Source organism: Gekko japonicus, unplaced genomic scaffold (genome assembly GCF_001447785.1).
Source record: "Gekko japonicus isolate JY-2015 unplaced genomic scaffold, Gekko_japonicus_V1.1 scaffold1341, whole genome shotgun sequence".
NCBI lineage: Eukaryota > Metazoa > Chordata > Lepidosauria > Squamata > Gekkonidae > Gekko > Gekko japonicus.
The window spans coordinates 330383-347850 of NW_015169817.1; the positions used below are offsets into that span (position 1 = coordinate 330383).

At 44.5% G+C, this 17468-nt stretch overlaps 1 protein-coding gene across 1 annotated transcript in view; it reads left to right on the forward strand.

Annotated features, from left to right (window-relative positions):
- Positions 1-3818: 3818 nt before the first annotated feature.
- Positions 3819-17468, forward strand: part of LOC107115469 (cytochrome P450 2J2-like) — a 35846-nt gene continuing 22196 nt past the window's right edge. Inside the window, exons 1-4 of the mRNA XM_015417187.1 lie at positions 3819-3980; positions 8648-8810; positions 13318-13467; positions 17274-17434. Of these exons, the coding sequence (XP_015272673.1) occupies positions 3819-3980; positions 8648-8810; positions 13318-13467; positions 17274-17434 (636 nt within the window). The remainder of the gene's footprint in view (positions 3981-8647; positions 8811-13317; positions 13468-17273; positions 17435-17468) is intronic.

Consider the following 17468-nt stretch of genomic DNA (forward strand, 5'->3'; position numbering starts at 1 on the left):
GTGAAGGAGGAGAGTGCAAAAGTTGGCTTGAAACCCAACATCAAAAAAACTAAGATCATGGCATCCGGCGCCATCACTCCTTGGCAAATAGAAGGGGAAGTCATGGAAGCAGTGACAGACTTCACGTTCCTGGGATCCAAGATCACTGCAGACGGTGACTGCAGCCATGAAATTAAAAGACGCCTGCTCCTTGGGAGGAAAGCTATGGCAAATCTAGACAGTATAAAAAAAGTAGAGACATCACCCTGCCAACAAAAGTCCGTACGGTCAAAGCAATGGTATTCCCAGTAGTAATGTATGGCTGCGACAGTTGGACTATAGGCCGAGCACAGAAGAATAGATTCTTTTGAATTATGGTGCTGGAGAAGACTCTTGAGAGTCCCTTGGACTGCTGGAGATGGAATCAGTCAATCCTAAAAGAAATCAACCCTGGCTGTTCCCTGGAAGGCCAGATACTGAAGCTGAAGCTCAAATACTTTGGCCACCAAATGAGAAAGGAGCACTCACTGGAGAAGACCCTGATGCTGGGAAAGATTGAAGGTAAAAGAAGGGGACGGCAAAGGATGAGATGGTTAGACAGTGTTATCAATGCAACGAACATGAAATTAAGCAAACTCCAGAGCACCACCGAAAACAGGAGGGCTTGGCGTGATGTGGTCCATGGGGTCGCGAAGAGTCGGACTTGACTGTGCGACTGAACAACAACAAAGCTCACAGAGTAGAATTTTTGCTCACAAGACTCCAGAGCTTAAAGGTTGTTGTTAATTTTGAAAGAAGAAGAAAAAGAAGAAGAGATTGGAATAATACCCCGCGATCTGCAGTGGCTCAAGTGGTTAAGATGCTGAACTGCAGGCTGTGGAAGGTCAGTAGTTCAGCAGTTTGAGACCCGAGTTGCCGCATGATGGAGTGAGCTCCCGTCTCTAGTTCCAGCTCCTGCCAACCTAGCAGTTCGAAAGCAAGAAATTGCAAGTAGATAAATAGGTACCACTTTGGTGGGAAGGTAACAGCGTTCCATGTGCCTTGGTGTTTAGTCATGCCGGCCACATGACCACGGAAACGTCTTCAGACAGCGCTGGCTCTTCAGCTTTGAAACAGAGATGAGCACCACAACCCTAGAGTCGGACTCGACTGGCTTTCGAGCAAGGGAACCTTTACCTTTAAAGGTGTCTCAGAGCAGCTTACAAACTCCTTTCCCTTCCCCTCCCCACAACAGACACCCTGTGAGGTAGGTGGGGCTGAGAGAGCTCTTGACAGAAATGGCTCTTATTCAGGAACAGCTCTTATCAGAACTATGGCTTGCCCAAGGTCATCCAGCCAGGTGCAAGTGGAGGAGTGGGGAATCAAACCCAGTTCTCCCAGATTAGAGTCCACGCACTTAACCACTACACCAAATCATGTGTTGATAAAGAGGGACATTATATGTACATTTTAAGACCTTGTCTGAATGGAGAATTCAGCTCTTTTCAAGCTGAGCTTACTACGGAGCAAAGTAATGACTATGATTTTTTTTAACAGTTACCTTAACAGAGATATGGTTCACTACAGAGCAACTGCGTAGAAAATTTAGAAAAAATAACTCTGAAGTTATTCTGCTCTGATATCTAGTCTAAATGGAACTTTTTCAGATTGGGTTGAAGCTAGTTGTCATGGGTATGGATGAGGATGAGCTGACAGAGCCTGCAGAAACCACAGCTGGCCCCTCTGAAGCAGCAGAGGAGGATAGCTGGCAAGTGCCTGCAACAGCAGTCTTCACACCTTAAAGATAAGAAGGAAGAACAGCAAGCTGAAAGTCCTTCTGACTCACCCCCATGTGAGACTCGTTTAAGGGAGCTACTGCAGCAAAATGTAGCAACCAGGCGAAGAGAGGCCAAGCTACAAGGGAGGCGCTCACCCAGCCGAGTACTAACAGGAGCCTGGCCAATCATGCTGTTAGCCTGATACCGCTTTATGTACAGCGGGGGCTAAGGGGGAGTTTCGGCCCGTGTATACAGAGAGTAGAGTCTGAATGAGAATCCCTTTCCCCAGAGAGAGAGAGACAACACGACTAAGTGTTTATAAAATACAGTTGTTCTCTTTACTAAATGATATTTGGATTCACAGTCATACAAAAAAACAGATTCGCACACACAAACATACAAGTTCCTTTAGATACAACAGAAATGGAAAGCCATCTCTTTGGAAAATAATAACCTTTATACTAAATGGATGGGAATAGGTAGGGGAAGCGTTTGATACTTATCTGATCCAGAAGCTCGACCTTCACAATGAAGAATGCGGGAACAAAAACTCTAACTAGAGGAACTCTACTCCACACAGTTGGAACCTGCCAACACGTGTGGGCTTCTTGGCTGCAGTCCAAGAGAGCAGGTGAGAATTACCTACAGTGGAACTTAAGTTGCACAGGTGGGGTAAAGGTGGCTAGCGGGGAACAGAGGTTGAACCTCGCCTTTTATAACCTTTTTAGGGGGTTGGCATCTGTGCCAACCTCATACCTGTAGTCCGTCCCATTACCTATACCTATTGGGTACTAGGAGATGACGTGTCTACCTACAGGGAGGGGGCAATATAGAAATCTTAACCTTTAACTCAAGGGAAGCATGTGGTCAAGGTGTGAAGTTGTAATGTCAAGGAAACCTTTGAATTGCAGATAGCTCTAGCTGGTTCCCAAGCTGGAAACAGTCACTTCAGATGCAAACCAGATTTCAGGGTTACGTGTCGACCAGAAATTCCTAGATGGTGGAGGAGCTGTTGTTTCAGATAGTCCTTTTGGCTGACCACAATGGAGATGCCTTCTTCTTCCCAGGCTGGATGGGTAGGTGTGTGCGTGTCTTCATTAGCATATCATCGCAAGCAGAGCACAGCAGCTTCCAAGTGCAAGAGCCACATCAAGTCAAAGCACACAATCTCCCAAACCCATACACCAATGCAAGTACATTCCATTGTCAGCACAATACAAATAAAATGCAATTTTAAGCACATTCCTTAACAATGCAGCTGGCTAATTGGTAGCAGCATTTAACTCCACATTCTGGGCAGTACCCTTTGTGGAAGCAACAAGTCAACTTTGTGCTGCTAGCATCCACTCCGGCTCGGCTCTTGCACCTAGATCTTTGGACCCCTTGGCTTTGGACTTGGCTCCGTGTTCCTGGCTCCTGAACCCGGCTTAGTTTTGGACTAAGTTTCTGGTTAGTGATTTGGACTTTATTTATTTATTTAACTTTAGACTTGCCCTAATCCCTGGGGGGTCTCAGGCCACATCTAGTATTGGGCCACATCTAGTAACTTGGGGGTGGGACTGCCTACCAGCACCCTTGGTGGTGGGCCCTTGATGGTCTTCTGGCTGCTGGCTCGGCTCGGCGTCTACTCGATCTTGGCTCTGTGTTTCTGGCTCCTGACCCTGGCTTGGCTTTTTGGACTTTGCACTGTGTTCTTGGCTCCTGAACTTGGCTTGTTCTGGACTCCCTTGAACTGGCACCCCAGCCTGTGACACTAGTCAAGCATTTACACATGCTGAACTGTGTCAAATGATGATTAAAGAACAATTATTACAACTCTTATCAGAAGACTTGCATCTTTTAGTTAAGACTAAGGATGAGTTGCCTTTAAGAAACATTGGCATGACCACATCCCAAACTTAGTTGGCATTGATTCTAGGAGACTTCTGTGTATTTAACTTTAACTACAGAGTATATAAAAAGATGTCGTTACAGAACTGAGACAAGTGGCAACAGTCTGTAAGGAAGGAACAGCCACCAGAGGAAGAAAATCCAGCCCATCCACATGAAAGATATCAAGACAGAGAATAAGAAGGAAGGATAATGTTGGGAGTGTTGATTGCCCTACTGGTGTGTCTCCTGGTTCTACGCTTTCTGGGACAACTCTGGTCACACCGGTCCTACCCTCCTGGGCCCCTTCGGCTACCCATCATAGGAAACTTTTGGCAATATGCAATCAAGCTTTATAAAGATTCTTTCATCAAGGTATGATGTAGTTTATTTAATGTAGTTAATTAAATAAACTGAGAACTATTTTCAATCATTTCCTTACTAGGCTCACCCAGTTTCTTGACGTTCTGTGCTAGTCACCTATGGAATCTCACCTATCAGGGTTGCATCTGTACAGAGCTCCCTTAAAGGAACTTTTAGAGCTCTCAGCAAGGAAAGAAGCTCTGACCTCTCTTCTCAAGAGGACGCCTACAGATGTTCTCTATTCGCTTCCTTCATGATCACCACATGAGTGCTCAGATCTAAGGAAGGGCACTTGCAAGGAAGGAAGGTAGCTTGTCTAACCAACTGTATGAACACTGAAAGATCATCAGTTCCACTAAAGCAACCTGTTTTCTTTGCTGGTGGTCTCTGTACAGTCCCAAAGATGTGGTGATCAGGGAACCATGTACCCAATGGCAGGTACAGGCTGCCAAAGGAAAACAGGCTCTGAAAAACTGCTCTTTCAAAAGTAGTGTAAGTTTTAGCACAGTGCCTCACTAGGGACCTCTCAGAACCTAAAGATATATATTTTTATAAAACTCTCCTCAAAAGGAGAGAATTTTATTGCTTTTAAATTTTTCAGAAAAATAGGAGGGTATATAGAGGGATTAAGAATAGTAGTGAGTGATGATTGAATTAGTATATTAATCTTTTGTTAGTATTAATACATTCTATAGCTTCTTCTGTGAATGGACAATCTTCTTTACCTTTTTCTTCTCTCAAGTTGTAGGGAACTCCTCCTACCACTCCTCTTTCCTCCGGTTCCCTGTCACCTTCCTCTGGGCAGTCTTCTTCACTGCTAAATACCTTCCATTTGGGAAGTTCTGCTTCGTCCTCTGAACAGGTGTGTCTCTTTAAAAAGTCTTGCGCTTTGAAAATGGAGTCTATCTTTTCTCTTTTGTCTTTAAATGTAAAGACAAGTCCTTCTGGAATCAACCATCTGTAATTAATTTGGTGGTTTTGCAAGAATGTGGTCAGTCCTTTATAAGCCTTCTGCTTCTGACGAATTTCAAATGGTACATCTTTTAAAATCCTTATAGTTTGTTCTCCAATCTTCAAGGGCATTGCTGATGTCGCTTTTAAAATTTGATCTCTGATGCGTTGTTTAGTAAATTTAACAACCACTTCAGCTGGCAGATTATTTTTCTTTGTAAAGTTGGAATAGGCTCAGAGCCTAAAGTTATTGACCTGATAGCAGCTTTGCACAGATATGTAAGAGGAACATGCCCGGAGAATGTGGCAAACTCAGACACCCCAAAGCCCCTTTACAGTACTAGCTGCTTGGTAAGTTCACTTCAGCATATCATTTCAACATTTGAAGGACACATTCATTCCCTTTGCAGGACTGGAATAGCAAAGACAATGATTTTTGACCCTCTTGAAATCATACCACATCGGAGGTCAAACTCTCATCCACTGCAAATCTCCTCTGATATCCTTCCATCCAGGGGGAAAAAAAGCAGAGGAGAGGGGAACACATCCTCAGCTAAATGGAAATCAGTAAGCATGTTAAGGAGAAAAGGGACATCGAGCATTAGTTTGTGTGCTTAGCAATCATTCAGTGGTATTGCCTTGAATCAAAAAAGCAAAGAATAACAAGTTTCAGTGTCATTTAGCCCTATACTCAAGCTGGTTTTGTCAATCTGACAGGACAGCAGCTGCCCTTCCAAGCGATTGAAAAAAAAAACTTTCCTGCATAGAGCAGTGGGTGACCCTCAATCATTGGACAGAAAAGAATTGCTGCTACATGTAGTGAAGAAATGGCTAAAGCAGAATACTGCAAGTGCATGCATAATATACTCCCAGATGCCAACCCCCTAAAAAGGTTATATATGTGACTGTTATTATGTACCTTGACATATTTATGTCTATTTTATGTACCTATTTTACCCCCCTTTGGTATCCTCTTGGTCAAGACTTCGGTCATAAAGACCTGTAATAAATTGAAATTGAAAAAAATATACTCCCAAATGAATCAGAGCTAGTTGTAGATCATAACTGTGAAAACTTCAGAAATCACAGAATATGGACTTAACGATCGTGTAGTGACCAGATTATTCTAAACAGATTCTGCTACCTGAAATATCTTCTGCTCATGATCCATTTGGAATGGAAAATGAATGAGTTGATTTCTTAAAAAAATGGAAGAGGTGAATGGCATGGAAACATTCATTTTTGGCAGGAATGGGGAATTTGATCTCCAACAGCATAGGCAGGCATCTGTCATGGAGAAAGAAGAGGAAGGATCATTTTAAGCCCCACTGGTTTAACAGTCCCTCTTCTAGTTTGTCATAAGTAGGAAGAACAAAAGAATACAGAATAATGCCAGCCCATTCATAGCTCTGGAAAGGAGAAAGCTAAACATCTGATATTTCTAAACAAGACAGCTAAGAATATAGAAACAGCATTTAACTAACATTATACTAGTGTAGATGAATCATTCAAAGTCAGTGTTTTCGAAAAAGAACTCAGAGAGGGACAAAACAGGTGCATACACTCCTAATAATTAACAAATCAGCCACACAATTGTGAACTTTTTCAACATCTATACCCACCAGCCAGATCTCATTGCCAAGGCAGCAATGTTGGAGTTCTAAGAGAAGAGGCACAGTGTATCTGGCCTGGTGTGTTCTTGCTTAGTCATAAAAAGCTTCGTGGAGACCTCTTCCGGGACATCTGAATAATTTTCTCTCCTATAGATGGAAAGAGACACCTTTGTCTCTGACAAATCCCAACCTTTACAGGCTGGGAGCTTCTTTAAGTTTAACCATACAGGGTGGCTGTATCATCCTCTGGCAGTGAGTGCTTCCTTCAGTCACTTTTAGAAAACAAGCTCTTCCAAACGGGGAAGAAGATATTTTTCTCTGCAAAACTCGGCTAGCATTGAGGAATCTAGAATAAGAAAAGGTAAAGTAAAGGTAAAGTTTCCCTTGCTTGAAAGCCAGTCAAATCCGACTCTAGGGTTGCGATGCTCATCTCCGTTTCAACGCCGAAGAGCCAGCGCTGTCCGAAGACGTTTCCGTGCTCATATGGCCGGCATGACTAAACACCAAGGCGCACGGAACGGTGTGACCTTCCCACCGAAGTGGTACCTATTTATCTACTTGCAATTTCTTGCTTTCAAACTGCTAGGTGGGCAGGAGCTGGAACTAGAGATGGGAGCTCACCCCATCATGCGGCACCCGGGTCTCGAACTGCTGAAATACTGACCTTCCACAGCCTGCAGTTCAGCGTCTTAACCACTTGAGCCACCGCAGCTCCAATACCAATATATAAAGGTACCAATATATAAAATGTGTAATAATAATTCAATAACGCAAAACTATAATTATATAACAATATTGGCCAAGGTGTAATATCAAAGTCCAATTTGATGTGATGGAGTGAACATTTCGGAAGTTCCATAAGCCATAAAAAGCCATGCCGCGTAGTCCGGATGCTGGCTGCTGCGTTTCGAGTTGTTCTTATTCAAAAGCAATAGGCTATAAGGGGACCCAATCTCAGTAGAAGGCACATACAAAGCCAGTATAATCAGTATAATCAGCCACTCTGTGATGAATTGCACGTCAAATTGGACTTTGATATTACAATGCTACTGGAGTGAGACACAGTAAAATACTTGGGACTTCATTCTTCTTTCCATTATTCTTCTTCCTTCTGTATCTTGGTTACACCTTGGCCAATATTGTTATATACTTATATTTTTGCATTATTGAATTATTATTACACATTTTATATATTGGTTATCTCTAGTCAGTGGTTTTTGTGCTTTGTTCGTATCCTGGTACACTGGCTCTCCTTCTTTTTTGGTTGCTTAAGAAAAGGTACCAGCAGCATGGCGTTCTTAGTACTCATTCCCACTGGAACAATAAAGAGGTTTTTGGGGTCTTGTAGGGTTGCCAAGTCTAGGTTGGTAAATTCCTAGAGATTTGGGAGTGGAGCCTGGGCAAGGTGGGCTTTGAGGAGGTAAAGGACCTCAGCAGAAATTAGAACATTTCTCACTTGGCGATATTGATTATCGATTAACTCAGAACGGGAACATAGATCAACGTCCTCCCATTTTTTATGCTCTGTTTTTGACCCACCTTCTTTAGCAGCCGGCTCTGATGCTGATGATGTTATCTGCAAAGAGCACGGTTACCTGTACTGTCCCTTTCTAATCCCCTATGACATGAACAGTATTTGGGAGAGCCAAATTCCAATCCCCAATCTGCCCGGAAGCTGACCGAGTCTTGGCCCAATCTTGGCCCAGTTTGATCAACTTTATGGGATTTGTTTAAAGATATGATGCAGGTGGGGAAAGGGGTGCATGACACCCAGTGCTTCTCGAAAGAAGAAACAGATAAAATGCACTCAAATAAATAAATCATGCTTGAGTATAACAGATTTGTCTGTTATTTGATTTGTACTTCTGGGAGGGTCGACAGGTAAGAGGAACCTATAAAGAGACCTGAAGATGCCCCCCCCCCCCAGGGAAGGAAGCAGAGACAACAACATAGGGCAAGGCAGGAATTTGAAAGAAAGGAAATGGGCAGAGAAGAGAGTGTCACATGGCCAGGAGCCAGAAGAGGTAAAGAAGAGTGAATGGCACTTGCCGCACTGAAACAAACCAGCTGAAATAATTTACATTTTTCTCTTGTCTCTTTCGATGCAAATGGCAGCTGGCCAAAAAATATGGAAACATTTACATGTTGTGGCTGGGATCCATACCTATAGTTGTCCTGTCTGGATATGAAGCGGTGAAAGAAGGGCTGATAAGCCATTCAGAAGAGTTTGCTGATCGGCCGGTGACCCCAATGCTGAAAACTGTAGTAAAGAACCGGGGTAAGTTGTTGGGAAGAGCAAAAAATGGTTTTGGTGAAAGACAATCCTTGTCCTCCCTGCAGGTTTGTACAAAACCCCTCCCCCTCTGTCAACCACCAATCATACCATACTTGCATCTCTCAACCACTCGAGTCTACCTACCACAGCCATGCAACCAAACTTTTAAAGACACACACACACACTCAAACAAGGAATCATTACAGTCCCTAAGGGAGACCTTGGGCTGCTGTAATCTGAAGGGGACCTGGGGGCAGCTTGAGTGGAAGCTGTCCGATTCCTTTGTTGCAGGGACAGAATCTGGGTATGTAGCACACTCCAGCTTCCCCCTTTCTTTCCTGGTGGACCTTGAGAAGCCCTCATTTACAAAAACGGAGGGCTGCTCACACCCTGTTCTTCCTTCAGTCAGCCACTTGCTCTTAGAGTTGTTAGAGACAGATGGGAAGCAAACGTAAAAGGTAACAAGAAATAGAATCAGGAGTGGGGTTGCCAGGTTTTGGTTGAGAAATACCTAAAGACTTGGGGGGTGGAGTCTGAGGAGGGCGGGATTTGGGGAGGGGAGGGACCTCAGCAGAGTATCATGCCACGGAGTCCATCTTCCAAAGCCGCCATTTTCTCCAGGGCAACTGATCTCTATTGGCTGGAGATCAGCCGTGATAGTGGGGGATCTCCAGGCACCACCTGGAGGTTGGCAGCCTTGGGAAGTCCAAATGAAGTTTTCTTTTTTTTAATAAGTACCCAAGGTCTATTGGCTGGAGATCAGCCGTGATAGTGGGGGATCTCCAGGCACCACCTGGAGGTTGGCAGCCTTGGGAAGTCCAAATGAAGTTTTCTTTTTTTTAATAAGTACCCAAGGGTACACTTTTATTATTTTTTCTATTATATACTACAGACATACAAACACACATACAAACAACCCCTAACTACCCCCCACAACATATAACAAGAGACTTTATCATTTCTTCTGCTTGTTAGATTTCTAAATTCATTATCTATTTTGCTAAGCTTATCTTTTCTGCATTCTCAGATTACTACATTTACTTATCAGTTGCATTTACAAATGAAGTTTTCCACTGACTTGCACATAGAGAGGGAGGGAGAACATTTCGAATAACCAGTGTAAAGAAATACAAGAAAATAACAAAAAGGGAAGAACAAGAGATAGGTTTCACGAAATGTGAAAAATCAAAGGGAAAATTAAAGCACTGTTAGGCACGGTGAAACATCGACACAGAAATGCATTAACTGAACAGGTCAAAATAAAGAAAAGGTGGAAACTATACACAAAAGAACTATGCAGAAGAGATGAAAGGATGACAGATTCCTGCAAAGAATTACATCATCAGTCCCCCAATTCCTGAGAAACGTACGATCTTCCAAGAAACACTCTTTTGGCCACCATGGATGTTGAGTTTCTATTAGGGATGGGAACGAACCCACAAATGAATCCTGATTTGAGCATCGACCAGGTCGGTTCGTGGTTTGTGGAACAGGGGTTCAGGAGAACTGTCTCCCATGAGGAAATACAGGCAGTGCAGTCCATAGAGATTTTAAGGAGACATTTCTATTCTATTTGGTAGGACATAGGATGCAGGGATTTGGGGGATGGGTATGCAGGGTTCCATTCAAGTCTGAATGCTTTTATATTTGAATGTGTAAGCTATCTTATGGGAAAGATGGGGTAGAAATATTTTAATAAATAAATAATGTACAGTAACTTTATCACTATCCACTGTCATGATCTCTGAATTGCCACCTTTCTTTTAAAAAAAGTGTCTAGCCCTTGTCATTGTGGTTATAGAATCATAGAATCATAGAGTTGGAAGGGACCTCCAGGGTCCTGTACAAGGCTGGAAATTCACAAATACCTCCCCCTCCACACCCACAGTGACCACTGTTCCATGCCCAGAAGATGACAAAAAACCTCCAGGATCTCCAGCCAAACTGGCCTGGAGAAAAATTACTTCCTGACCCCAAAGTAGCGATCAGCATTTCCCTGGGCATGTAAGGAAGGGCCAGAAAAACTAACCACTGAAGCAACCCTTCCTGCCCTCCCTTCTCATGATCTGCCTAAGTTCACAGAATCTGCATTGCTGCATTGCTGCATTGCTGTCAGCCTCTGTTTGAAAACCTCTAAAGAAGGAGAGCCCACCATCTCCCGAGGAAACCTGTTCCACAGAAGAACCACTCTGTCAGGAAGTTCTTCTTAATATTTAGCTGAAAGCTCTTCTGCTTTAATTTCAACCCGTTAGTTCTGGTCTGACCTTCTGAGACAGTAGAAAACAACTCTGTACCATCCTCTATATAACAGTCCTTCAAGTACTTGAAGATAATGATCATATCACCTCTCAGTCGTCTCCTCTCCAGGCTAAACATACCCAGCGCCTTCAACCTTTCCTCATAGGACTTGGTCTCCAGACCCCACACCATCTTCGTTACTCTCCTTTGGACACATTCCAGCATGTCTATATCTTTCTTAAATTGTGGAGCCACAAACTGAACACAATACTCTAGGTGAGGTCTAACCAGAACAGAGTAAAGCAATACCATCACTTCGCATGATCTGGACACTATACATCTGTGGATACAGCCCAAAATCACATTTGCCTTTTTAGCAACCACATCACACTGCTGGCTCATGTTCAGTGTATGGTCCACTAAGACCCCTAGATCCACACATACTACTGCCAGGACAAGTCTCCCCCAACCTATAATTATGCATTTTATTTTTCCTGCCTAAATGCAGAACTTTACATTTATTCCCATTGGCATTCATTTTATTTGTTTTAGCCCAGTTTTGCAGCATGTCAAGATCATCCAGTATTCTGACTCTGTCTTCTACTGTATTTGCTACCCCTCCCAATTTACTTTGTTGTTCAATCACACAGTCGAGTCCGACTCTTCGCGATCCCATGGATCACATCGTGCCAGGCCCTCCTGTCTTCCGCCGTCCTCTGAAGTTTGCTTAATTTCATGTTTGTTGCATCAATAACACTGTCTAACCAACTCATCCTTTGCCATCCTCTTCTTCTTTGACCTTCAATCTTTCCCAGCATCAGGGTCCACTTCAGTGAGTGCTCCCTTCTCATTTCGTGACCAAAGTATTTGAGCATCAATATCTGGCCTTCCAGGGGACAGTCAGGGTTGATTTCTTTTAGAATTGACTGATTTGATCTCCTTGCATTCCAAGGGACTCTCAAGAGTCTTCTCCAGCACCACAATGCAAAAGCATCTATCCTTTGGCGCTTGGCCTTCCTTGTGGCCCAACTCTCGCAGCCATACATTACTGCTGGGAATACCATTGCTTTGACCATACAGATGTTAGTTGGCAGGGTGATGTCTCTACTTTTTATTATGCTGTTTAGGTTTGCCATTGCTTTCCTCCCAAGGAGCAGGCAAACCTAGACAGATGTACAGGCAAACCTCAGATGTACACAAAATGTTCTACATCTTACAATAGTACTACAGGTAAGATTAGAATTTCAACAGCCAATCCATATGCAAAAGAACCCCCTCAGGAAACCTCTACCATTAGCATGTCACAGCCTGGGGAACTCCTACAAGAAGAAGAAGACGAGAAGAAGAGATTGGATTTATACCCTGCCCTTCACTACCCAAAGGTGTCTCAGAGTGGCTTACAAACTCCTTTCCCTTCACCTCCCCACAACAGATGAGATAATGACTCAGCCCTACTCCACCTTCCTGAGTAGATATAAATTATCTGCCTATCATTTTTCTTCCCACCTTGACACAGATAGAACTCCATCTTTCTGTGTTATACCTCTGAGGATGCCAGTCACAGCTGCTGGCAAAATGTCTGGTCCTAAAATGCCAAGACCACCGCCATACAGCCCGGAAAATCTACAACAACTGATCACATTTTTCCAATTTGTCAACAAGTATTTTATGTGGAACCTTATCAAAAGCCTTACTGAAATTAAGGTAAACTATGTCTACAGCATTCCCCTGATCCAGCAAGGTAGTAAATTTTTAAAAGAGAGAGAGAGATACGGTTAGTCTGACATGACTTGTTCTTGAGAAACCCATACTGGCTCTTAGTAATTACAGCCATCTTTTCTTTTTCTTATGTTTATTAGCTTCTATGACCAAAGGTCTTAAGATCAATTATCAAACATGGATATATAGTTGACTGTATTTCTTGACTATAGAAGTCATCACCCCCCACCGGCCGGCTTGTTATCAGAATTGTTGCTTAGGCTGATAGAAGTGATTAACTTGAAGCAGCTGAGAACTGTCATCTAAAGTGGTTGAGAGTCTGCAATTTAGAGATCTATCCTGGTAACAGCTTTCTATTGGCTAAATGGATTTTATTTCAGCATGGAGAACTTGAGCCCAACCAGAAAATAAAATTCTCCAACAAGCGACACCACCCTGGCTATGAGCCTGCATGTAGAAGCATTCAGCTTGTTATTTCCCAGGCTGACAACCTAAACTTTATAGCAGTAATTGCTTTGAGTACTAATTTCTGTTTCATTCTTCATGGCTTTAGGTATTATGTTGTCAAATGGCCACACCTGGAAGCAACAGAGGAAATTCGGGATAGCCACGATGCGGAAGCTGGGACTGGGGAAGAAAGGCATGGAGCACCAAATAGAAGAGGAGGCCCATCAGCTTGTTGAGACTTTTGCACGTGCAAAAGGTATATGATGTCAGGAAATTGGGCTGGCCAATGGGTGATGTAGTCTACCAATACCGGCACGCCAGCCCCATTTTCCACATTGTTTCTTCACTGGCGTTTGAGGTGCCAGCAAGCAGCAGATATGACTGCCCGGCATCCTTACTCCCGCATCAGCTAGCCATTCAATAACAGCAATAATAACCCTATATAAATTATCCCCTATTGGGAGTTAGAAACACCATCAACTTATACTTACATGGCTTCCAAACCATTCTCTCTCCTTTCATTTATATTTAACTAGAAATAAGGCCCATTGTGGAAATAAATACAACGAGCTCTAGGAAGAGGCTTTGGGAGAGTGCCCCGGCCTTGGGCACTCAGCGTCAATTTGCTGTGGCGACCTCAGAAGGGTATAATGACAGAGAATCCATCATTTTCTCCTGGGGAACTGATCTTTGCCATCTGAAGAGCAATTGTAATTCTGAGTGATCTCCAGACCCCACCTGGAGACTGGCAACAATGGTTCCCAATGAGGGAATGGCTGGCTTGGAGGGTGAAGTCCGTGGCATTGCACTTATCTGAGGTCTCACCCCTCCTCAACCTCCACCCTCTCCAGGCTCCATCCCTCAAATATCCAGGAATTTCCCAACTGGAGTTGGCAACCCTATCAGGACTGGTCCCAATGAGTTTTCTCCCAAAGGCAAAAATAGGTGTGGAAAGGGCCTTTTACTGACAGAACCTGGTTGCCTAGCAACAGGCACTGAGGAGAAAGCACAGCTGCCACCTCTGATTAGGGAAATACCTGGAGATTTGGGGGGTGGATCTCATGGAGGGCAGCACAGGGGGGGGATGGAAGGACTCAGCAGGGGATAATGCCATAGGGCCCACTCTCCGAAGCAGCCATTTTTTCCGGGGGAACTGATCTCTGTCATCTGGAGATCAATTGTAACAGCAGGAGATCTCCAGGTCCCACCTGGAGACTGGCAACCATAGGGAAAAGTCAGCCACACAGCAGGGTGTTGAAGAGAATGGTTTGACTGTCGCTGGCTCACCTCATTAGTCAGCCAGCCATGGTGGAGCCAAATAGGAGAGAGAGCAGGTTTAAATGTATTCTGACAGGAAGGTGGCCAAGCTGGCAGTGGGCAGGGGAGGGGGTTATGCTGAAAGTCCTTTTTTTATTGACAGAAGTTGATTGCCTGCCAAGAGCCACTGAGGGGAAAATTAGTCAAAGTTAGGCCCACACAGGAGCCAAGAGAAGTGTCTTCTTCAGGAGAGAGTCCGGCTTTCCAGGAGCGACAGCTCGTTTCCTCCAAGCCTGACCCTCCCTGGCACTTCTGCTGCTGAAGGAAGGTGGGGGAGCTGTTGAAAGGCACTGGGCAGCCTTCTCTGCGGTGCAGCTTGCTGAGCTATTGCCCTGACAAAGCACCGGCCTTACAGCCGAGGGAGACAGGCCACGAGGGGCAGTGAAGGTGAGCGCTTCCCCTGCTTGCTGCTGCTCGCTAGGTCTGCCTCCTTCTCCCCCATGGAGGGGTTGCCGCTCCCTCAGCAGAGTGTCCATCCCCTTCACTGACCCCCTCCAGACTGAGAGCGAGACGCTGTCTGCCGGCTTTGTTGGGCAGGGCTGAGCCAACGCAGCAAGGCAATGCAGCCAGGGGATTGGGAGTCTGTGAGAGTGGCAGCTGAGTGGGCCAAAGGCTGTGGGAGCGTGTCCAGGAGTCACACCAAAACTCTTTTATATGATTATAAAGTAGGCAGACAGGGAGTAGAAAAAAAGGACACTAATCTAAACAAAAAAAACAGACAGAAGAATTATGGCTGTAGCAGATTGGCTCTCTAAATTTTCGAGGTGCTCCTCCCCTGGTCATCTGCCATAAGTTCAACTAAAGAGACAGATTTCTTGTGCAGTTTGATATCAAAGGAAGGCACTCTGTTTTTGTTTGAAAAGTGAAAAGTGTCTCTTTCTGTTCCTGCAGGGAACTCAAAGTGGCATACATGCACCTCTCCTTTCTCTTTTATCCCCACAAGAGTCCTGAAAATTCATAAGAACATAAGAGAAGCCAATTTTGGATCAGGCCAATGGCCCATCCAGTCCAACACTCTGTCACACAGTGGCCAAAAATTCCAGGTGCCATCAGGGGGTCCAGCAGTGGGGCCAGGACACTGGAAGTCCTCCCGCTGTTGCCCTCCCCAAGTACCAAGAATACAGAGCATTACTTGCCCCAGACTGAGAGTTCCTATCTATACCTTGTGGCTAATAGCCACTGATGGACCTCTGCTCCAGACATTTATCCAATTCCCTCTTGAAGCCGTCCATGCTTGTAGCCACCACCCCCTCCTGTGGCAGTGAGTTCCATGTGTTAATCACTCTTTGGGTGAAGAAGTACTTCCTTTTATCTGTTCTAACCCAATTGCTCAGCAATTTCACTGAGTACCCACGAGTCCTTGTCTTGTGAGAAAGGGAGAAAAGGACTTCTTTCTCAACCTGCTCTATCCCACGCATAACCTTGTAAACCTCGATCATGTCACCCCTCAGCCGTGGTCTCTCCAAGCTAAAGCGCCCCAAGTGTTTTAACCTTTCTTCATAGGGTTCCAACCCTTTCATCATTCTAGTTGCTTGGGAGCTTGGGATAGTGTAACTGGCCCAAAGGCACCCATTAATTTGAACTGGAGCTTGTTGTATTCTTCAGTTTGGTGTAGTGGTTTGGTGTAGCCAGTTTGGTGTAGTGGTTAAGTGTGTGGACTCTAATCTGGGAGAACCGGGTTTGCACCTGACTGGATGACCTTGGGCAAGGCATAGTTCTGATAAGAGCTGTTTTTGAAAAAGAGCAGTTTCTGTCAAGAGCTCTCTCAGCCCCACCTACCTCACAGGTGTCTGTTGTGGGGAGGGGAAGGGAAAGGAGTTTGTAAGCCGCTCTGAGACTCCTTCAGGTAGTGAAGGGCAGGGTATAAATCCAGTCTCCTTCTTCATCAGGCACTCTGACCACCATATAACACTGTCAATGGGGGAGTGATAGCACAGGGATAGTGTAACTGGCCCAAAGGCACCCATTAATTTGAACTGGAGCTTGTTGTATTCTTCAGTTTTGTGTAGTGGTTTGGTGTAGCCAGTTTGGTGTAGTGGTTAAGTGCGGGGACTCTAATCTGGGAGAACGGGGTTTGATTCCCCATTCCTCCACTTGCACCTGGCTGGATGACCTTGGGCAAGGTGTAGTTCTGATAAGAGCTGTTCTTGAAAAAGAGCAGTTTCTGTCAAGAGCTCTCTCAGCCCCACCTACCTCGCAGGGTGTCTGTTGTGGGGAAGGGAAGGGAAAAGGAGTTCGTAAGCCGCTCTGAGACTCCTTTGGGTAGTGAAGGGCAGGGTATAAATCCAATCTCTTATCTTCTTCTTCTTCATCAGGCACTCTAACCACCATATAACACTGTCAATGGGGGAGTGATAGGACAGCAAGCACTGAAATCACTTAGCCAGAGCCCTTAGTATTTTCCTTCATGGACTCATTGCGACATCCCCACCTACCCCCAGAATGCCCCACCAAATCCCCCCCCCACCAGATCGACGAGGGGACCTGGCAACCCTAAGTTCTTAAGGAAGAAGTGGAACCTTAGATGACATCTCAGAATGACCTTTATTAAAACCTGCCGTGGTTGGGTGTGAGGAGATATTTGTCGATGTTGTATGTTCTGGGAAAGACCTTGGTACGTGTTAAAATGTTTTCTGAAAGATATACTACTCTTAAGATTGCAAAGATCTCACTATCTGTTACCTAACTCCACTATGAGATCTACTCTTGAGCGCTCATAGAAGTTGTAACCAACTTTACTTGCAGGGCAGGCATTTGACCCTACAATGCCCATTACTAATTCTGTCTCCAATATGATCTGTGCTGTGGCTTTTGGACATCGGTTTCCTGTTGAAGACAAAGAATTCATCAAGTTGATGGAAGCCATTAACAATCTGCTTACATTTATCAGCAGCTTAAGTCATGTTGTAAGTCATTTTCTTTCGCTTTCCTATTAGGTCA